Genomic DNA, 23,591 nt, shown 5'->3' with positions numbered 1-23,591 from the left:
GGACATGCAGATGCCCTGCTGGGCCTCCATCAGCCTGTGTTTTGCTCCAGGCAAGAGTCAGGGTTCAGTGAGGAAGGGATCAAAGACTGGAATAGGACTCACTTTACCACAAATGATGGGGCCTGTACATTTCCCTGGAAGCCCCTTGTTACCCGTAAGGCAGCTGAATGTGTCTACTGAGTTTTGCTGAAGGAGGGACAAGGTCAGGGAGCCTACGATTCAATTTTAGTTTTCCCCCACCCCAATCATTTTCATCATGGTTCACAATAAAATATAGACAAAAAAGAAAAAGGAAAAAAACAGCATAATTAAGATTTTAATTTCATTGCTTAATGTTCGAGCTAAGGGATGGCTAAACTTTTCCCAAGAATAAAGCAATTTTAATTTTTTCAAAATTGTATGATCACTGATGGATGTAGTTGGACTGGAGAGTTAGCCCTGGGATTTTCTGAGAGGACAAGTTATTGATGGGGAGTGAGCCAACTGCCATCCACAATGCCCTTTAGGGAATTCTTTCCAGTTGTGTGGAACCCAATTCAACAACACAAATTTCCTGTGTGCCTACTGCATGCCAGGCCCCAGGTCAGGTTCTGGTGATATGGAGAAGGTAAGCAGGACTGCCATGTGCAGTTGTTCAGGTTGTACACTCTACCATCTTGGGGGTTACCATGTAAATCATAGCACGGATTTGTGTATCTGTTAAGCCATGCTCCTGCAGATGGCAGGAAGGTGACTTGAAGAAGATGGGCTGTATAGGCTGGCTGTGGCATCAGTTAGATACAGTTCCTACCCTCAAGGAGCTCACTGTCCAGCAAACAGTGGGGCTCCAAGACCACTAGATGATCCTAGGCTAAAAGCTGGGAGAGGTGTTCTCTCTTTCCCTTTTAAGAACAGGCTGCATAGTGCTAAATAATGACGGAAAATCAACAGTGTACTCTGGTCTTTTTGCTGTTGTTGCTGGTTAATGACAGAAAGTCTATTCCTGTGTTACCACAGCGCACCAACTCCCAGGACCCAAGAACCTTCCCCCATCAAGAGAACATCTTCTCTTGGCCTTATACTCAGTTGCCCCCAATCAGGACAAGGCTGTTTGTGCTTATTGTTCTTAGAAGGAAAAAAACAAAAAGTAAGCTGACTCTGAAGACAAAGTTTCTTCCCAATCTCTCTAGGGGCGGCCATCAGGACCACAGCCCCATCACCCACCCGCAACCCACAATACATCTCCTCCCACATCTGAGATAACTTGACTGCAGCACAATAACACACCCTGTGCTCCAAGCGGTGCCAATATCAGATATATTATTTTATTATTCGTTGGTTTGCTTTCCATGGCAAGTGAAAAAATAATTTAAACCAATTATATGTACAGAGGCTGGGTTAGTTTTCCCAAGAACTTCCAGAAAGATCCCCAGCCCCTTAGATAGCAAAGAAGGGTTACCCTTAACGCCTATACAAAACTCCACCTATAAAAGTCTCACGTGTAGAAAGGTTTCTTTATTATAAGCATCACATTTTGGGAACAAGAAGGGGGTCAGGGTGGGAGGTGGAGGAACGTGTGCAGGGTCGGGGTCCACACACACCTGCCCAGGGGCCATCCTGGGTGGGGAGGCTGTGGCTGGTGGGGCTCAGGGGATCTGCAGCGGGGTCTCCAGCATCTCCATGAGGAAGGTGTCGATGGGCGTGTCCCCGATGAGCTTGAAGAAGAAGAGGTGCTCCAGGCACTTCAAGCCGATGGAGCGCAGGGCTGGTAGGCGCAGCAGCAACTTGGCAAACCTGCAGGGAAGCAAGGAGGCATTAGGAACTGGGGACTGGGACGCACCAGGCAGCTGCTGGCAGCAGGCAGTGCGTTTGGTCTTCTCGACCAATCTGTGATAGACCAGAGAGCCTGGAAGGGGAGACTGAGGGAGTCGGAGAATCTCTAATCCTAGGGAGCTTCAGAAATGGACCAGAGGGCTCGATAATGATAAAGGCGGAAGTTGGACCCTGTGACCTCTGGAAAATCTTTTGAATTCTGTGGCATGTCCCCCACTCATGGTGGGCCAGAGGAGAGCTAGCTGCTGCTGTGGACTCACGTCTCCACCCGTAGCCAGCTGGGGCTCCTCATGTTCTCTGTGAAGATTTGCCGAAGCACTGAGACCAGAGCAGGCACACAGACACCCGTGGTAGCTGTCACCCTCAGATGAAGTTAGCTGGAGGACCTACTGTGCGCCGGGCATCCCACTCCTTCTGGGATACAAGATGAGCTCTCAGGACTAGCGTTCTTCTCTCCTCAGCAGACTATGCTTTTCCTCACACCACAGCACCTCATGCAATGAGACCTCCATTTGCTTCAGTTACCAAAGTTTTGTCCCCAGTTTGTATGACCAGCTCTTAGTCTGTGCTTACCTTTAGATTAGAAGAGAAGGAGAGAGAAAATGGTAGTCTCTGCCCCTGAGGAGCCCGTGGTCTCCTTGGGGAGGCAACACACACACTCGTGCATACACACTTGCTCATACACTCTCACACACACTCACACATGCCTCCTCCATGCGTGCGTGTGCACGCACACACACACCTTCACCACTGTCACACATACACATGCACACACTCACACATACACACTCTCCCACACACCTATACTCACTCACACATTCTTATACACACTCACACATCACACATGCCTCATAAACACGTATACACATCCTCACCACTCTTCCACACACACACCTGTGCACACACATTCACTCACACTGTTATACACACTCACACACTTGAGCTTGCACACACACACACACATATACACCTACACACACATTGTCCTACAGTCTCACATGCCCTCGCACACATGTACTTGCACACACACTCACACACACTCTTCTATAATTAAGGACCTTGGTTGTGAGGTTCTCCAAGGGGAGAGGGGCCACTGTGTGGAAGAATTGTCTCCCATCTGCACATTGTTTTTAGGCCCCTCCATCTGTTACATTTTTCAACCTGCTTCTGTGGCCTTTCTTCATCTCAAAATCTCTTTTGCCAATGAAGCCTATTTTTAAGGTTATTAGTGATAACTGGAAATCAAGCAACTCTACTCACAACTTCCAACAAAAAGTACAAAGACCAAAACCACATTAGTCGCTGTGGACTTAAATCAGACACTCCTAGTGGGGCTGGACCTTCACTGGGCATCACATTATTTCATGAGAAGGTTCATAATTTCATGAAAATTCAAATTTGAATTTTAATACTCCTTGAAAATGCGTATATTTCTATATTCATGCCACGCGAAGTTTTAAGGAAATAGGGCAATATAAGAAAAATAAAGTGGCACCATTTAGAAAGGTACAAATTATTTCCCTACATGGAAAAATTAAAAGTCTATACCAATACCAACACAAAACTTCAAAAAATTTCGATTATAAAGCCTCTGAGTGCATCTGACTGGTATCACTGTGCAACAAAAAGGCAGTTCGATTGAGTTAGGAGTCTGACCTCCTAGTCGTGGCTCTGCAGTGAAGAGTTTTATGGAATTAGAAAGAGGAAATGTCATCTCTATAAAGTGCAAAGTTTCAGAGGTTAACTCTGAAAATGTATTTTGTATACTCTAAAAATGCCAAAGTTTCACCATAAGTAAAAAGCTAAATACACTACAATATTACTCTCTCTGCTGTCTGGCCTTGATTTAGGAACTGAGATCAGGACCATAAAAATAAACACACCCATGAATAGCCAGAGCCCTGGGGACGGCCATCGCATTCCTAGCTCACGTGCTTTGCGGCGAAGAGGACCCAAGCCTTTGAAGGCGCCTGCCCCGTGAGAGAGAGAATGTGCGTTCGAGCTCTGCACCCTCCGGTGATCTCTGTCTTCTGGCTGGAGAAAGCAGAACTTGGCCCTGTGAGGTGTACTTCTGAAAAGTCTCCACGGAGTGGCAGCACTCCACCACCGAGAACACTGCCTTGACCCAGCCATGCCAGGATCCCCTTCAACGGGTTTCTGCAAACCGGAGGTGGTCAACCTTCAGCACACTCACGTACCTGGTTGAGCCAAGTGGCATCCCTGCTGTACCCTAGGGTGGTCACCCTCTGTCTAGGCTGTGCTGGACGCACTCAAGGGACATGTAGGCGGCCCAGCCCCTGCACTCCCTCCCGGAACTCCCAGGCTCTGCCCTGGTCCAGGCAACAAGTGTTGGCATCTTGCCCTAGTGTCTGGAGACGGCCCAGGCCCCTGGCATCCGCTTCCTAGGAAAATGGGCAAGTTCCAAAGTTTTGAAGTGATATTCATTAGAAACAATCTGTCAATCACAGGGCAATGACTAAATGCATTAGGATACATCCACCTTGTGAAATATTACAAAATCATTGAAAATGATAATTTCATGCATTTCAATAATCTAGTAAAATGTCTAAAATGGCTAAGGTAGAAAAATAATACACCAAACCATACGATTTCATATCTCTAAATACACATTTCTATGTATACATACATTGATATACAAGGATACTGGAAAGAAATATACCCCAAAAAATTATAATCAATTTTTATTACCTGCTTTATTTTTTCAAAATATTTTCCTTATTTCTTACCAAAGCATGCTCTGCTTTAATAATAAGGACAAAGAAACTTTTGTTTTTAAAGAGATAAACAGCACCACCTAGAGCCAATTCCAGGAGAAGGATGACTATGAACCTTCTTATTCCTAATGCGCTACACACAATATGTGCTCAAAGAAAACATGTTAATATTGCCTTAGAGCTGGGAGATTCGGTGGACATCATCCACCACGGGGCTTTCAGTTAGCTCCCATAGGCCAGAGGCTGAGCTGCTGCTGGCAGCCAAGCCCTGACCTGTTGGGTAGGGCTCTTTCAATCTCAACTATTGCAGGTGTAGAAAAGACTGCCAGGTATCCACTTCTTCCCTGGCATACAGATGCCTACATTCTCAGTCTCCTTTGTGGCTGGCTGGGCCATGTGACTAAGTTCTAACCAATGGAAGTACATGAAGGGATGGGGGACCTTTCCAGGTCCAGGTCTTGCCCATAGAGCCTCACCTCTGTACTTCTCCACCTCTCTCCCCTCCATCATCTGGACGCAAAATGCAATGTGGCTCTGCACATGACGGAGCCCCAAGAAGGAAGGAGCCTGGGTCCCTGAGTGATGGTGGGGAAGAGAGTCGCCTCTCTGAACTGACTGCCCTCCCAGGACTGATTTGTGAGCAAGAAATAAACTTCTAGTGTGTTCAGCTACCGACACTTGGGAGGTCTGTGACCAGAGCTTAATTTCCCTAATACTCAGGCCTGCCCATTCATTGTACCAAAGGCTGAGACCACCCACGCGGATGTATTCATAGCCTCTGATAAAACACAAAACTGCCCCTCTTCTGGACAATTACTAGACATTGGCTTATGATCCAGGAAAAATGGTTGAACGGAAATTAGACTTCACAAAGGAATGAAAGTCATTAGTGAGAACTAGGAGCATATAAAATTAATCCTAAAAACAAAACTAATGTCTTTCAAGTAGTTTTTTCAAGTTTCATTTTCAGTTTTCTGTGAGATTTGAGGATCATATTCTCTCTTTTTAACTAGAATTAGCAGAGGAGGAAAACTTTGATTTAGCTGTGCTTTGGGTGAAACATTTGAGAAAAGTATTTTTGTAACATCTGAGGAATACCTATACTAGTAAATGGTCTCAGAGATCTTCTGACCAATGTCTTTCTCTTCAGACGAAGAGCCCAGACCCAGACTGAGTACCTTGCCAGAGGTCACACAGATGTCACCCTGGGGGCCAGCAGGCCCCTCTCCTGACTGCCAAAACCTATACCTTCTACTGTAGGGGGGCTTCCACTGGGGCAGAGCAGAGAGCAGTGCAGTCTGGCAAGTCTTGGCAAGAACAAGCTCTTTGAAATCAGACAGACCTGGTTTCGCATCCCAGCTCCACGGCGCACTGGCTCTATAACCTTGGGCAAGTTCCGTACCCTTTCTGAGCCTCAGTGCTTCGTTAGAAATTGGAAATAATGATACCTCCATTCATTCATCCATTTGCTCATTCATTCAACATTTAAAGATGTATACTATTTGTCAGGCACAGCTTTAGGCTCTGATGCTAGAGTGGTGAACAGTGAACAAGACAGACAAGACCTCCGGTTTCCTGGAGCGAATGTTTTAGTGGCTTTCAGCTTGTTAAGAAGATTAAATAACATTTGGAAAAATCTAGACAGTGCCTGCTGCCCATCGCCATTCATTATGGTGAGTAAGAAGTGTTGCTGCTGTTATTACCGTTCCTCCAGCACTCCCTCACCTGCCTGGTTGTTCCGGATACTTCTGCTTGGTGTAGGCCTCGAGGGTGGCATAAACCTTCTCTCTCAGAGTCTCTACCTCAGAGGGGTTGGACAGACCCTTGGCATCTGAAAAAGATGACTGATTTAACCTTTCGTGACACATCCCAGGGGGATACCCTTCCACAGATGCGGTCCCCGTTCATTCTGGCCACCTCCCCTAGAATTACTAAAGACATGCTGGATGGGGAACAATTGTGAAATACACAAAGCCGGTCCTTTGTGCCCACTAGCTCTCCTTTCTGTGCCCAACCTACCCACCAAACTCTTGGGGCAAAGGTACCTACCACTGACTCCAAGGAGGAGAGTTTTATTTTATCCAGGCCATTCTAGAAATATTACCTTCACACGAATTGAGTGCCTACTATGCACTAATCATGGACTGAGTGATGAGATGTGGTACAAAAACCTGATAGACCCACGTTGACCCATGTTCTGCATCAATTAACTAATCACTTAATCCTGGATATGAAGCATGTGCATGAATTACTATGTAATTCTGAATACTCATCTTTCTTGACCCAGAGCAGCATTTGACAAAGCTGATCACGTCCTCCTTCTTGAAATGTTTTTCTTCCCTGGGCTCCCAGGACACCACTCTTCTGATTCTCTGCCTATCTCATTCACCGTCCGTCCTCAGGATCCTTTGCTGGCTCTTCCTTTTCTCCGCAACCTCTGAGTGTTGGCATGTCCCAGCACTCAGCCCTCTTCTCTGCCCTATCTTTACTTTCTACCTGGATGAGCTCACACCAGTCTCAGAGCCTTAAATGCCAGGTACAGGCTGACAGCTCTCAAATCTACATCTCTGTTCCTGGCCTCTCCTCTGAACTCCGGGCTAATATAAACAATTGTTTCTTGGGCAGCTACTCTTGGATGTCTACGATCCATCTCAGATTTTAATGTCTAAAGACAAAGACTTGATTCCTACTCACCCACCCTTAGAACCTCCAGCTCAGTAAATGAAAACTCCATTTTTCCAATTTCCAGCAAAACCAAACCAAAAACCCTGAGAATTGTATTTAATCCCTCTCTTTCTTGCATTCCCTATATCTAATCCATCAGCAAATCCATTGGCTTTGCCTAAAAATATATGCAGAATCTGACCACTTTCTACCACCTCCTTCACCAATACCCTAGACCACTGTCATCTCTTGTCTTCCCAATTTGCCCCCAAACATGCACACTCCACGCCCATTCAAGACACTTTTCAAGATGGTTCCAGGGCCGGCCCCGTGGCTTAGCACAGTGCGCGCGCTCAGCTACTGGCGGCCCAGGTTCGGATCCCGGGCGCACACCGACGCACCGCTTCTCCGGCCATGCTGAGGCCGCGTCCCACATACAGCAACTAGAAGGATGTGCAACTATGACATACAGCTATCTACTGGGGCTTTGGGGGAAAAAAAAGGAGGAGGATTGGCAATAGATGTTAGCTCAGAGGCGGTCTTCCTCAGCAAGAAGAGGAGGATTAGCACAGATGTTAGCTCAGGGCTGATCTTCCTCACAAAAAAAAAAAAAAAAAAAGATGGCTCCAGAAGTAGATGCCATGAGGAGCTGACTCTCTGCCCTCCCCCAGGACAGGTTTCCTGGCCCTGCCTCCTCTGTCTCAGGTGAGCTGGAGGACCAGAGAACGTCGGAGCGCTGGAGGACGAATGTGGAGGAGGGCTAACCACTACGCAGTCACCTGGGTTAAACAGCACGATGGCTCGCAGGCACCCCAGCTCCGACTTATCCATCTGCATGTCTTTCATTTTGGAGACCAGCTCAGTCAGAACTCTGTTCACAGGAAACAATGGCAGGTGATGAGAAAATCTTGAGTACTAGGCCAAGGGCTGATAAAATGAATGCAAACAATATTTATTATATACCCACTCCAGATGAGGGATGTACCAGATACTAGGGGCACAGAGATGAATAAGATGCAGTCCCTGATCTCAAGGAGCTCACAGTCTAATTGATGAAACAGACATGGAAACAAGACACAGCAACACAAAGCCAATAACGGCCATAAGCAAAGCCCAAGGGATCACCACCGAGGAGGAGGCAGAGAACTCTAAGGACGGGCTGGAAAGGCAGCCTAGAGGATTTTTAAATTAGCAGAAATGCAACAGGCAAAACAGGATGAGGGCACTGCATGTCTGGAGGAGCACAGCAGAGAACAGCATTCAGTGACAGGGTAGAAATCTTCAGGAACCATGAGGAGGGCTCATCCAACCAAAGACCATGGTGTGGAACATGTGGAAAAGGGCAGGGAAGAAGTAGAGACATCTTAGGTAGACATGCACATGGACCTGGAAGGTCATTTATGATGGAGCTAGAAAGGGGCCACAGGGCCCTGGCATTGGACAGAGAGACTACTTTCAACCTTACCTTCCTCTCTCCCAGTTCTCCATCCTTTCACCCCCAAGGCATTCATCTCTACTCACTTCATTCATCTTCTTAAGTCACATGGCTTAATTTTCCTTTAGCACCATTTAAGGCACAGAATCCCAGACTGAGGCTGTCACTGCCTGACTGAGGTAGGTCTGCTCCTGCTGCAGACCTCCCCCAGAGATCCTGGGGCAGGGTCCAGCAAAAACTTCAGCTCACCTTTCCTGGACTCCTAAAGTCAGATCCTGGACCCTCATCCAGGTCTTGGCCCCCTAGGATAAGCAGTTCAACCTCCCCACCCCCAACTTACTAGGTAGTGTCAATGATCCAATCTTTTCTTTGGAAATCCATAGGGATAATAGGTTCTCCCAGCTGCCCAGCAACTATGCTGGCCTCTGACTGGCTCTACCTCATTGTATCATCCTTTCTTCTAAACCCTCTCTCATTCTCCAGGTTTATGTTCTCATGTGCTTAACGGTCTCTGCTTCTTGCCACGTGCAGCTGTTTGAGCCACCCATCCTATATACCAGGACTACCCACAGGTACACGCATATACATGCATACATGTATACACACATGTGTATATATACACACACACACAAGCACTGGAAGCAAGAGAGAGCCACCTGTCAAAGATGGAGCCAACCCCAGCACTATGGGCACTGCTCCGGTGGACGTGTAAACCCGTGGCCAGAAGAATGCCGTCCTGCACAGAAACTGAGCGGTGGGAGAAGGAGGCAATCAGCAATTCATTCCACCCTGCAAGGATAAGAAGGAGACCTTGAATGAAAACCCACCACATTCTTGTTTCATTGGTAATCATCCAAGGCATCTATTATTATCCCCATGTAATGAAAGCAAAATCAGAAATCCAGGGAAGTTAAAAACTAGTTCCAGACAACACAGCTAATTAGTGAAGAAACAAAGGATAAGACTGGGATCCCCTGACTTGTGGCTATGCACATCCCCTACAGTCTCCCCAGTGCAACCCAGAATGGCAGCTTGAGGACAAGGACTCTTTTTTTCCCCAGAAAATCAACAAATATGGATTGAACACTTAACAGGTAATAGTCACTATGTTAGCTGCCATGATAGATAAAGCGAGTATACCTCTCAGTCTCTGCCCCCAGGACCTGACAACCTAGTTTTGTTTCTTTGACATTGTCTAGTAGCGCTCAGCACAGTTTGTAGCTTTCAGTCAACACCCAGTGATTGCTCATTACCTAACATGGCTGAAATAAGTGGACTGGTTCCCAATGCTCAGCCAATCTTCAGAAATTTCCCTGCTGGCTCAGTGACAAAGAGGAGATATGGCATATGTCATCTGCACAGTGTCCCAGAAATGGGAGGCAAGAGAGAATACGGCACCTAGAATCTTAAAATAGGAAGGAACCCTGGAATCTGTCTAGTAAAGCTTAAGCAAAAATCTTTGGCTTCACTTACTTCACCTGTGAAATGACAATATCTCTGTTTTCCAATTTCATAACAATAATGAGACACTGCTTCAGACTGTCCTCAATAAAAATGATTTAACTGTCTTTGAAATTTAAATGCAAATTATAAAGCGGTGGTAAAATTTGCATGAAAAGAGTCTCACCCCTCCATTAACAAACAATGTTTCATTTGGGAATGAAAGATTATTGGGAGGGCCATCCAAATTTAAGAGCCCACAAATAATATAAAAAAGAACAACCCTGAATAGGGTTATCTTGTCAGCAACATGGGGCACAGCTTGGATGGGTTACAGCTCCATCAGGTCACTTGTTTTAGGATCCCAAAGGTAATTTCAAAATGGCAGCCCAAGAGATTGTCCCAAGAATAAAGGATCCCCAATATCCTTTACCTGCCCGGAGCAGAATGACCTGGTCCTCCAAGGTGAGGTCAGAGAAGTGGGGAATGCGCTTGGCCCATTCAACAAGAGTGAAAAGCTGCTTATCAGCGGCATGGCATATATTGGTGACAGGGTCATTCGTCTAAAAAAGGAACAAAGTATCATGATGGACAGATTCCAGGACTCTAATACACCCCTTTCCCATATCCAGCCCCATCTAAGAAATGGGATGGATGGAGGTCTAAGACCACATACCGAGTTCTCCATGTTCATGTCACCATAGGATTCTGTCTTTGGTTCAACAGCAAGTTCAGCTTCTAGAATCCTCTCTACAGGCATATCTTCATGGCCACTACTGGCACATTCCGCCTCACTCTCGGCCCGCTCCCGGCTCCTCTGCCTTTCTTCTTGCACAGCTGGCATGCAGAAGTACACGCAGAGTTACCGTGTGCCCAGGAATAAGGTGGGAAAGTTAGTTCCCTACCTAAGCCTTCATTTCCTCATCTGTGAAATGGGCATCATCATGGTACTGAATCAAGGCTGTTGTAATGTTGACAGATGAAACAAAGAAAGCAAAGCTAATTGCTTATGCCTGTGCAGAGCTATGCCTTCTTTAGTCCACATTCTTTCCAGCTCCTTATGGTGACCACTCTAAGAAGTTTGCATTTTAAGCTTTAATAACCTCTGATTCTGCCCTCTTTTAATGAGGCTTACTGTCCCTGCAGTTTCCCATATCCTCCCTCTACTGGCTACCTCTAATAAACTGGGAGCATGCAATGGTTAAGTAGCAAGCACATTACTTTAAAAACTCCCTCTGTCAGATCCTATGCATCATCCTTGGCATTCACGTCCCATTAGGTCTGCCCCTAGTACACCAGCCTGAACACAACATCACCTGATCTGACTTGTCAGGGAAGACCTTCAGGGAGCCATGCGGGTATTTAGTAAGTGAAGGGGTGGAGGAATGTCACTTAGATGACATTTCAGAAACAGCAGCTGATTTGGGGGGTGGGGAAGGGGATATAGGCAAAGGTGTAGGCTGGAATTTTCTCAGGCTCCCAAAATTTAGAGTTTTCATCAAAGTTCATTCCAACTCTCAGAACCCTCTGGATCTGTACATTGGGATTTCAGGCAGATCCATTCCCCAATTCTGTCCTCTGCCTTGAGAGAACAGTCTCTGACGGGTTAGTTTCCATCATCTAGAAAGCTATGGTTTCCATTTTCTTATTCCCAGTAGCAATAAGCAAAATTCAATAATGGCACACATTTTTTTAAATCCCAAGAATCAAGAAAAGTATGCTTTAAGCAGGTGGCTAACCTGGAACTCAGTGACAGCTACTCCACCAGCAGCTTCTACCTCTCTGCTTCTCTCCCTTCTTCCCCACCATCCACTATCAAAAGCACATCTTCCTCTCTGAGGGGACAAGGAGCCACAAATCCTGCAGGAGGAACTGGAACCGGATGCTGGGCATCTAGTTTGTCAGGCAAGAAATGTCATTGATCTCTCAAGGTAGGTCAGAGAAGGGTATGAGGGCAAAACACCACTTAGACTCCAAAGTCTCTGGTAGAGATACACCAAGAAGCCTCAGAATGAGAATGATATTCAGTAGTTGGGACAGAGTGACAATAGGAAGGAAGGAGTAAAGGGGAAAAGGGAAGAGAGAATTAAGCAGAGGAGTGAGAAAAAGAAGAAACAGAAGAGAGAGGAGAAAGTAGGAGAGAAAAGAGCAAAAAACACATACCTTGGAGTCAAGAAAATCTTTTTCAAAATGGTAGCACTTCCTAGCTCAATGACATTGGATATATTATTTAGCCTACCAAGCCTCAGTTTCCCTATATGTAAAGTGGGGATTATAATACCTAGCTAAGATCGTTTTTGTGAGGATTAAATGAAATAATTATAAGATGTTCAAAGAAAGGTAGTTATTTTTCCCTTCCCTTTGTCTCTCTTTATGCTCTTGGGCTTCTCTCTGATCCTCTCTCTATCTCACTTTTTGGCATCTTCCTCCCTCTCCTTATTTCTCTTCCTCTCTCATCCTTTCTTCCTCTCTGCTCTGTCAGTCTTCATTGACTGTCAGTATACAGAAACTATCACATGTATTTTTATCATCAGTTGGATTTACTGGTTAAAGTTGAATGCTTCTTGTATTAATTTTTTTTTAAGCAGGTTAATAGGCTTCTGTTTGTCTTATGCTAAAAGGTGGGGAAAAGCAACCTAAGTTAAATTCCTTTTGTGGTCCTCAACTGATTTCCTCTACAGATTTGTAATACTCAAAGAAAATAACCTTCAAGTTTCAAAGAAAATAACCTTGGCTTCAGGGAATTAGATTCTAATTCCAATTTTGCCATTAATTGAGTGATCTTTTGCTATTCACTTCTCCTTTTTGTGCCATAAATCTTTCTGTCCTGATTGAAGAGTCATGTATCTGTTGTTAGAGGAAATCTATCTGGCACATCTGAGCTACATATATTAGGGTACATCCAGGAGACATTGGGTGATTTAGAATAGTAACAAACTCCTGCCTTACAACAGGATTTTATCCATTAATCCAACATATATTTATTGTGCACATACTACAATAGCCAAATTTTGTGGAGCTCTTTCTCTGTGTCAGGAATTATGCTCCACACTTTACATAGATTATATTTCACTTAATCCTCATAATAACCCTCTGAAGTACTAGGAGCCACAGAGAAGTTAGGTAACCTGCCTGAGGTCGCAGAACTAGGCAGTGGTGGAGCCAGCATCTAGACCCAGGCTGACGGCCTCACGAGCCCACCTCTAAGCCCTCTGTACTGCCTCCAAGACTCTGAGCTAATTGGATTAATAAACACACAGGAAAATCAAATGCTTCCCACAAATTGCCTCAAAAATAATCCATTCTCTGACTATCCAAACTACATTACATGACCAGAAATCATGGAAATAGACTTCCCCAGAGCGCCTGAGGATTGTTTGATGGCCTGGAAGTTAGAGAGTGCCAGTCCTATACCAGCCTGCCATTAACTTGCCGTGTGAGCTTAGGCAGGTCTCTAGTCTCTCAGAACCTCTGTTTCTTCTTTCAGGAAACAACAGTGTTACACCAGAGAACGGCGAATGTCCATTCCAGCTTCACTATTATGTATCCTGAAAAGGCGAACGGTCCTGGCCCCTGGCCCCAGGCAGGTGAATTCTGAGCCCACCCCAACTTCATCTCCTTCTACCTGTCCAACTCTCTAAAATTCCATAGTATCTCTCAATTATCTGTTCCATAATTTTATTATTCTTGTCCTCAAGAATGTGTCCAAACTGAGCCCCAAATTCTGTAAATCAAGGCCAGGAAAGAGAGTGGTGAAGGAAAGGCTGTCCTGTAGCCTTTTGAAAGTAGCCCTTCGTATTGTGAGATGAGGAATTGATTCACTTCTTTGCCTTTCTCTTTGTCAGGGGAAACAGTGCCAATTCATTTAGAAATTTCTCTAAGAGCCCCTTTCCCCCTCCTAATTTTTACTTCTCAGCTTTTCATCGTTCTTATTTCTCCACAAAGGCAGGAGTCAAAACTGGACCCAGTTTTCCATTAAAGGATCAGAACAATGCTAGATTTACAAGAAGGACTACCCAGGCTCTTACAATTCGCATGTCCCTGTTTGACTTGGTTTTTTTTAATGGAAGAACCACACTTCCTTCCCATCATTTAACCTGTGGACCACTCTGACCTGAGCTGAGGGATATTCAGGTTGAGTTTTTTTGTTTTTTATTGAGGTATAATTGACATATAACATCATATTAGTTTCAGGTGTACAACATAATGATTCTATATTTGTATATATTGTAAAATAATCACCGCAATAAGTCTAGATAACATCCATCACCATATATAGTTGGAAATTTTTTTTCTTGTGATGAGAACCTTTAAGATCTACCCTCTTAGCAACTTTCAAATATACAATATAATATTATTTACTACAGTCACCATGCTGTTCATTACATCCCCATGGCTTTTTTATTTTATAACTGAAAGTTTGTACTTTTGACCCCTTGGACCCATTTTGTCCACCTCCCCCCACCTTCCCACCCCCAACTCTGGCAACCACCAATCTATTCTCTGTATCTATAAGCTTATTTTGGCAGGAGGTGGAGGGGGGCAGCAGATTTCACAGATAAGTGAGACCACTTAAGTTCTAGATTGAGTTTTGAGACATAGGATTAGACTGTAAAGAAGTAGAAATAACTGCTTCTCTGACTGAAGTGTTTCACCTTCCTTTAATTCAGTCTCATGTGCTTAAGGATAATTACTATTTTTCCAAGTCAATCTGAAACTTAAATCATCTGTCCTGGGAGGGAAAAACGACCCCTGCAGCAATCATGCTCTTGCTGATGGGAAACATACTTTGGAGTCATTAATTTGATGTTTTGACTATCATGGCGGTGGAAGCTACAAAGGGTATCAATGCTATCCTGGGGAAGAGAAGACAGTCTCTGTGATTATTCACATTGCTTGTTCCAATCAATAAGATCATCGACCCCTCTACAGCAATTATGCCAAGAGCATAAAGTAGGCACTCAATTCATACTTGATGAATGAACGAATGAATGAGTGAGTGAATGAGTCATTTTTAGGAGCGCCTGAATTACTGAAACTTTTGATTCCAATATTCAGTTTAAACCACTCATCTATTCATTCAACATTTATTAAACACCTACTATGTGCTAGTCACTGGTGATAGAGCAGTGGAAAAGAAAGAGCAGAAAATAATCCTGCCTTTTTGGCGACAGATAGTAAACAAAATAAATATGTTAGATAATGATAAGTGCTGTGTGAAAGAGACTAGGAAATGTGGCGGGTGGCTGATGCAATTTTAGACAGTGTAGTCAGGCAAGGCTTTACCAAGAAGTTAACAATTGAGTAAAGGTCTGAAGGATGAGAAGAAGTGAGCTATGCAGATATCTACGAAGAGGGCATCCCAGGCAGACAGAAGTGCACAGGCCCTCAGGTGGGAGTACCCCTGGTGGCCAAGCAAAGAGACCAGGAAGGCTGGAGCAGAGAGACCTGGGCAGCCAAACCATGTACAACCTTGAAATCATAACCAGGACTTCGCCTTCTTTCTGAGTAAGAAGGGAAGGCATTGGAGGATATTGGTGGAGGAAGGGTTTGACCTTACCCACTTGTTCAAAGCCTCACTCTGTTTGCTCTGTCAAGGAGAAACTGTAAGGAGACAAAGTGGAACAGGGAGACTTCTTAGGAGCCTATTTGGATTATTACAAAAGATAATGGTGGCTTGGACTATGGTGGTAGCAGTAAAGGTAATGAGACATGGAAATGTTCTAGACACATTTTGAGGGAGAGACAAGATTTCCTCACCCATTCAATGTGATATTTGAAGGAAATAGAGTCCAATGGTTTCTGGTCCGAGCAACTGAAAAACGGCCATTTCCTAAAATGGGGAAGACTGTGCAATGAACAGGCTGGGGAGGGCAGATTATCAGGAGTCCAACTTTGGGTCTGTCAATCTGAGACTCTTGTCAGATATCAGAGTGAGGGCCATCCTTAGTCCCAGAGCTCCTTCACACCCTGGCAGAAGAGGAGCCTCGAGATGAGCTCTGATCTGGAAGTAAGAAGATGTGGTCTCATCACCTGCCTTTGGAGCCTTCACCTCTCCAAGGAAAAGTCACTTCCCCTCTGCAAGCCTGTTTCCTCAGCCATAGACTGGTTAGGGTTGATTAAATGATTCTGAGGGGCCACCTCCATCTTGGACATGCTAAGATTCCAATAATATCATTTTTTGTCCTTCTTGGTAGTGTTCACATTTAGCAGGGACTCAAAGAACCTTTTCTTTCATTGGTCCTTTCAGTCAGCCTACTCCTTCCTCACAGAAAAGAAGTTCTTTAAGAATGAAGAGCTGCCTGGGACTGACTACATTCCTTGTTTCCGTTTCCTAGAGAGAGAGGAGGGACTTTTTCACTCTGAAATTTTAGTTAAGATTCACCATGTACCTGCTTGAGTTCACTAGTTAATTAAGTGCTCAATTCAACGTATTTGTGTTATTTAATGGAAAGACTTTTTGGTCTTATAAATGAACAGAAAGCACTTTCAGATTTTTTTTTACTCTACAGCAATCCAGCTAACCATACTGTAAACTGAAAGATGTAATGGTTTAAAAATGCACAATGATGGTCTCTCTGAATAAGAAGGCTAAGTCTGATTATTAGTAATGCCAGTAATCCCCAAAGACCATGGAATACAGCAATCTCAGAGGATTTGTAGCAGATCAAGCTTATAAAAGCCCAGAGAGAGGAATCAAACCAGCAGGTTTCCCTAGAGTGAGACTCAGGATGAGAGGGGAGAAGTTGGCTCCACCCATAAGGTCAGTCTGACATTCTATTTGTAAGGCAGCACACCAGGACCCTGAAACCTCTGCTCTGAGCCTTGTTGCCTGACTACTAAAGAGCAAGGGAGAGGGTTCAGTTTGGGACCATAATCTGAGCTCCAGAAGACAATGGGTGAATGTGGAGGAGGAAAATGCTCTTGCTCCCTTTGCCCTGAAGCACACATTTCCTAAGGCAAGGGGCATTCAATTGCACTACTTGAGAAATCATGGTATACAAAGTCATCCCAGCCTCCACTTCAGACTTCTCCCCACATAGTCTAGCCTAGCAGGGCTTTTTCCTACACCCCGAATTTGTCTCCCACTGCTATTTATATACAAACTGCTCTCCCTTGAGAGTAGGGAGGGGTAGTGGAGAGCCTCACCTTCTCTCTTCATGCCCATGACAAGGCACTTTTGATAGCGACAGTACTGGCAGCGGTTGCGCTGACGCTTGTCAATGAGGCAGTCTTTATTATCCCGACACGTGTAGATGAGGTCTTTCCTTATGGTTCTCTTGAAGAACCCTTTGCAGCCTTCACAACTGTACACACCATAGTGCTTTCCTGGTCACAAGAAAACAACATTCCATAGGTTGTTCTTGGGATTATTGGGAACATTCATTTAAAAGAACCACTTGGCTCTCCTCCAGAGAAATTGGCTCATCACTTGGGGACTGGGACAGAAAGCAAAAAATAACTAGCAGAGAATGCAGGCTTGATCACAGGAACCAAACGAAGGCAGAGTAAAAGTGCCTTTCCTGGTGTCTTCCCTCTGGAAGCGATTCTCTGGACCCTCTAATTACAGAGAGCATTATTAGAAAATTCCTGGCCTAAGTTTTTGTTTATATTTATTTTATCAAGGCAACTCTTGTGTTTAGTTAGGCAAACACAATGCCTCCATTCAAGACATTAGTATATATAATATATAAAAATATTTATACTCGTTATGTATTATCTAGCAGGAAAAGAACCTCAGCTTCACTAATATTTCCCCCTAATTGAGGCCCAAGGAGTTAGGAACCCTACTTAAAAAGTATTATCCTTCATCATAAACTATGAACAGGATCCTAAATTATGAATTTTTTAAATGCTGTTGCCTGTTGGAGAAATAAATTGGTATATAATCTTTGTAGCATAATATGATATGCAATCTTGAGATATAACATAAAGATCTGATGGAAGGTGGTTTTGCTTGATCCAGAATAATCTGTTACATGTTTCATTGCCCCTATTACCCGTTTCCCACATTCAGTTTTCATTGACCCAGCCGGGGATGGCTAATTTGTGTCAGGAGAGCGACGACACCCATCCCCACACAGGCATCATTAGATCAATCACAATACTCTTTCTAAAGAGAAATCTCACTACGGCACAACAGGCAGCTATGCTCAATTGATTGGAATTATGAGACTTGAAAAATACAAGGTAATAGATAACTTAAAACATATTTATGCCTGATTCTTGAGTATAATATGTGATGGCATTTAGCTACAGATCCAACATGGCTTTCCAATTCTGTTGTATTTAGGCTGATATTAAAGTGAATTTTAAGTCCCTGAGAACTAGCAAATGTAAATATCTGCATCCCAGGACCTTACATTTCAGAGGAAGCCACCCTAAGATGAAATAGTAGCTAGAGAAAGCCCACCTGATGAAAAGTCAGTCTGTGCCTAATCAGTTGACTATACTAATTTACTGAACTCACAGCAATAATAAACACGCTATTTTATCTTGGGCTCAAAGAACCTAATGCTCTCAGCTCTGAAGTATTTGTCTTTGAGAAACATGGGACCAATTTGCCATTTCCATGGCTCTTCTATATATGAATGAACCTCCCAGACTTTCAACTAAACCATAGCAGAGAAAACTCTCTGCTAGGGTCTGGCTGGCACTCTGTTACTATGGCAATGGCCAAGTCTGCATGACTTGACAACAACTTTGTGAGAGCAAGCAAACATCAGCCATGTAGCTAAGTTCGTTCCAGGCACCGGGAACTTGCAATGGAGTGACATTTTGTTGTAGCCTTTGGTGACCATAGGAAGATGAGGAAATATTCAGTCAGCCATCATGGACAGCTATAGAAAAGAAACTTCCCCATCTTCTCATTCGTCACATCAGAGATTCACATGTCATCAAAATTCATGGGATGGGAAGTGGGGAGCAGGAATGATGGAGAAAGGGAAAGAAGTCAGGAAAGAAATAATTTGGGCAAAAGTGGAAGAGGATTGGAGAAGATGAAATCAGTGAAAACACATTTATTTCCATCCATGAAAACATACTAAAAACCTAGAGTGCTGTAGAAGGAAATATGCTAAAATATTAAAGGGTTTATCTTTGTTGGGAACACTATAGATAAACTTTTTAGGGTTTTTTTGTGTGTGTGTACTTTTCTAGTTCTTTCAAATTTTCTACATTGGTACATTATTTTTAGAATTATAAAAAAATTTTAAATTAAAGAAATTTTACTTGGAGATAACTTGCTAATCACAAGAGCTTCCCTATCTGAGATACACATGCAACACAGCAACTCCAGAGAGGAGCTTCTGAAATGTTTCCTATAAATCTAATCTTCAAAAATGAAATCATACTTTAAATTCATCAAGACTGCAGGCTATGAACGCTTATAGCCTGAACCCAAGCTGGACCATCCTAAAGGGCCCTTTTTCTTTCATTGGATATAAAGTGGCCAGGAGGGCAGTGGAGCAGGCGCCTTCTCTGGGACCCTCGTTGCATGGGGCACTTGGGAGGGGCGTCTGCTTCTGTACATACCTGAGGATCTGTCCCCACAAATGGCACAGATGTGTTTAACCAGAGATCCGGGGCTGGTGGACGGGTAGTTCATGCTTCCAATCCCAGGAAGCCCTGGTAAAGGCTTGATGTCCTCTGAAATGCTGACACTGTTGACCACATTTAGCTGCAAGACAAAAAATTACAATAAAACACAGAGCCAGGGTAAACTCAATCCCTGAGACCAAAGCAACAAGGGCATCCTTGAGAAAAAACAAGTTCTATTTCAAGAAGTAGTTTCTAAGTACAGAGTATCTGAAACTGCCAATGGGGATATGAGTTTAAGGGAGGAAAAAAGTGGCACAGAGGAGCTGAATCATTTCTAGAAGCCAAAACCTAAACCGAAAATCACAACACATCTCCATCAGAGCTCTCTGCTTGTATTCATTTTACGCATGTGTTTTATTTGAGCTAGAAATCCACACTGGATTGCACACTTAGGACAAGTCAGCTGTGTTTTTAAATTTTTTATTAACTACCGACTGCCTGTTGGGCGGTGCTCCAGGAGGAGCTATGGCCTCAGGCGAAAGACTTAGACTCCGAGAGAGCCAAGCAAAAAATGCAAATCCATTCATTTAATGAATCAACAGACGTTCAGCAAGCGCTCGCCATGCCAGGCACTGTGCCAGGCTCTGGGGGACAAAGGTAAATATAAATGCTTGCTCTTAAGGAGTTCACAGTTAGATGGAGGAAAAGATATATGTAGCGGTCATCTCAGTGAGCCCACTGAAGATGCTAAACCAGACGCCCAAATCATTGCAATAGCACCAAAAATTAGGTAGAAAGCCCCAGATCATGTTTTTGAACTTGTCTGTAAGGAACAAATTATCTTCCCAGGAAATTATAAAATCTGGAGAGCCAGAGACTGTCTGCTTTGTCTTCCCATTGCCTGATGTGGGCCCGGCACATGGTAGGGAGCTGGTAGATTTGAATGGCCTAATACATGAGCCTTGTATATCCCTTTTCTCACCCCTCATCACAAGTTAACATTAGCTCCTCACCACCACCAACCCCACTTCTCCCAGTGCTCTTGGAGCGATGACTGAGAAGCTGCTGCTATAGGTTTGGCATTCATCAAAGAAAAGTTAAATAAATATGAGCCAGTCATCCAATCAGCAGCATTTCTGAGTGCCCATGGGTACAGGTCAACATTCTAGGCCTGCAAAGTGACATATAAAATCTAGAAGATCTGTCTCTCCTTCTTCAAAAATGCACAATCTCATTGAGGAGTCAGAACACGCACAAAAATTAAAAACGTTTACAAGTAAATTCAATCAAAAGTGGTACAGAGTATGCATGTGTTTAAGTGTGCAGTAGAGGAGCCTGGTGAATAGCTGGGGGTTTAGGGGAGAGTCCACTGACTTCTGGATGGTCTATGTGAATTTCGAATCATATTGCCTAACCGAAGCAACCGTAATTCTCAAAGTGAACCAAAGGTAAGATTTTCTTCTCTTTCAAGGCCTTTGGGACAGAAGGAATGATCAATAAAACATGAAATACAACAGAGCCTGAGTTAGGTTCCTTCTAAATTTACTAGCTTTTCAATTCACTAAGCAAATATTTATTGAGCACAGCAGGTGGGCAGAGGTTCTGGGTTAAATGCTGTGAGGGATGCAAAGACAAAAGACACAGCCTTCAGCACCTTGCTTTGAAATCAAAGTCACCAGGAATTTTTAAAAATTAATTTGTACAAGGGATGAACACACATATGTGATGGAAGAATTCTCTCTCTCCTTCTCCTCCTCCTCCGTCTGTTATGTATAAGGCTAAGACAATACATCTAGATCTTATAGCCAGTATTTTGTTTTGTTTTGGTGTATTTCAGTGGTTCTCAACCCCGGATATACACCTGGGAGCTTTGAAAAAAACTAATGCCTGAGTCCCACACCCAGAAATTCTGAATCAATGGGTCTGAAGGCCATTGGCACTGGCATTTCTTTAAGTTTACCAGGTAATGCTTATGTGCAGCCAGGGTTAAGACTCACTGGCATAGCAGAAGAAACATCGCTTTGGAGCCACCCAGGCCTGGGATTGACTCCCAGTCTGCCCTTACCGCCTGCATGACTTCAAAGAAGTTATTTATCTCCTTTGACCCTCAGTTTCCTTATCTGTAAAATGAGCATAGTAATACCTCATTTACAGAGTCACTGGGAGAATTAGATGAGATCATAATGTAAGATGCCCACCACAGTGCCTGGCACACAGTAGGTGCTCCATAAATTATAGCTATTATCATTCCAATAAAATCTGGTTAATTCAGACAAGAATTTTGAGTGTTTATTATAAGCCAAGATTCTACTATATGCTCGGAATTCTGCGGTAAATGAGGCCACATTTACCAAGGGGGTTAAATGATTCCATTTCTCAGCAGGGGAGGGAGAGTGTCAGAAAATTATTTGATGTTGTCATAATACTAGGTTATTATTATTTCAAGACGTGATATATTTAGATGCGTACTGATTTTTAAGAAACAGGTGAAGGAATTTCTGTCAGTGTGAATTCTAGGCAACAACTTTTCCTGAGTGCCTCAAGGAAGCAGACATTAGCTCTTAGATCCACCCCATGTAATGGAAGCGTTTTAGTCAGATGACCCCAAAGAAAGAGCCCTCTAGCTGACAATGGCTCTGTCCCCAAATCCTGATATGGACAAGAAAGGTCATGGGAATAAGGAGGAGGCCACCATCACCTGGGGCTCAGGGGACCCTCACGCACCTTCCCCTCCCACTCCTGTCTCCAGCAGGACCAGCACCCTCACCTCAGGCCTGCCGCCACCACAGAACAGTAACTGTTACAGCTACTGTGAGTGCTACCATCTATGGAAAGCTTACTCCATGCTAACTGACTCTTTTAATTCACACAACAACCCTATGAGGTCTTCCTATTTTTCAAATGAGGAAATTGAGCCTTAAAGTGGTTTATTCATTCATTTTTTTCAGAAATACTATTGGGACACAAAAAGGAAGATGCAGGCACTGCCTCAAGGAACTGGCCATCAGTGAGATTAAGTCGGTGCGATAGTTTAGGAAGGAAAGACCACAAACAACTCAGATTAGGGAAGACTTCCTGAAGGAGGTGGTATTTGAGCTGGGACTGGACAGCCTTCAAAAATGCATAAGATTTGGATGGGCCAGTGATGGGCAAAAGGCTTTGAGAACAAAAGCCTGGAAGGAAGCCCAGGTGTTCGTGTCCGGTGGATGGATGGGAGACAAGGCTGGGAGACGGGCTCTGAGCCCGAGGCTTGATTACCTGGCTAAGGAGAGTGGATTTAATGTGAGAGTCAATGAGGAGCCGCTAGAGATTTTGAGCCGAGGAATACTGCCCTCGAAACTCTGCCTCAGTGAAGTAAATGAGGCAGTAGCATGAGGAAAGACTAGAGGAGGGAGACTCCCAAGGCTATGGCACCTGTGCAGGTACCAGGTTAGGTGCCTTACCAGGTCTAACAGGTTGGAGCTAGAACCCCGGGCTCCTGGATCCCAGGTCATCATTCCTCCTTCACCACATAATGAAGGCTCCTGTCTTGTGAGACAGGAGAGCCTCAGACCTCCCCTGCCCCAACAGCTTCCTGCCACCTTCTTGCGAGGAGCCCCTGGAGGAGCCTTACTTCTGGGCACTCTCTCCCAGCCCTGAGCTAGCAGCCCCTCTCCCACACCCTCCTCTTCATGAGTCCAGATGGCAGTGAGAGGGAGTGGTTGAGACAGGCAAGATGAGGCTCTCTTCTCCGTCAGCCTCTTTACTGCCCTGGGGTTTGTGGGGGCTCAGAGCAATGGTAGGCGAGATCTAAGGCAGCCACCAGAGTGCAAACCCATTAGCTGCCTGGTCCCGAGTCCCCCAGCCCTGGCTGTCTTGTTCCATTAGAAGCAGCTCTGCTGAAGTGAGCACTTTAGAGCAGGGATTCACCAGGCGGCTGGCTGCACCCTGAGAACAGGGTAGAAACACACTTGGCTGGCCTTTCT

The 23,591-nt window shown here is 44.4% G+C and overlaps 1 protein-coding gene across 1 annotated transcript in view; it reads right to left on the bottom strand.

Annotated features, from left to right (window-relative positions):
* Nucleotides 1-1,513: 1,513 nt before the first annotated feature.
* Nucleotides 1,514-23,591, bottom strand: part of RXRG (retinoid X receptor gamma) — a 47,883-nt gene continuing 25,805 nt past the window's right edge. Inside the window, exons 3-10 of the mRNA XM_004424844.3 lie at nucleotides 19,621-19,765; nucleotides 17,236-17,415; nucleotides 10,763-10,923; nucleotides 10,520-10,649; nucleotides 9,303-9,435; nucleotides 7,991-8,082; nucleotides 6,273-6,378; nucleotides 1,514-1,773 (exon numbers count right to left, since the gene is read on the bottom strand). Of these exons, the coding sequence (XP_004424901.1) occupies nucleotides 1,626-1,773; nucleotides 6,273-6,378; nucleotides 7,991-8,082; nucleotides 9,303-9,435; nucleotides 10,520-10,649; nucleotides 10,763-10,923; nucleotides 17,236-17,415; nucleotides 19,621-19,765 (1,095 nt within the window). The 3' untranslated portion in view covers nucleotides 1,514-1,625. The remainder of the gene's footprint in view (nucleotides 1,774-6,272; nucleotides 6,379-7,990; nucleotides 8,083-9,302; nucleotides 9,436-10,519; nucleotides 10,650-10,762; nucleotides 10,924-17,235; nucleotides 17,416-19,620; nucleotides 19,766-23,591) is intronic.

The sequence above is a fragment of the Ceratotherium simum genome, chromosome 2 (assembly GCF_057802395.1).
Source record: "Ceratotherium simum simum isolate JZ-2026a chromosome 2, ASM5780239v1, whole genome shotgun sequence".
Lineage (NCBI taxonomy): Eukaryota > Metazoa > Chordata > Mammalia > Perissodactyla > Rhinocerotidae > Ceratotherium > Ceratotherium simum.
This window is presented reverse-complemented; position numbering and strand designations above follow the sequence as displayed.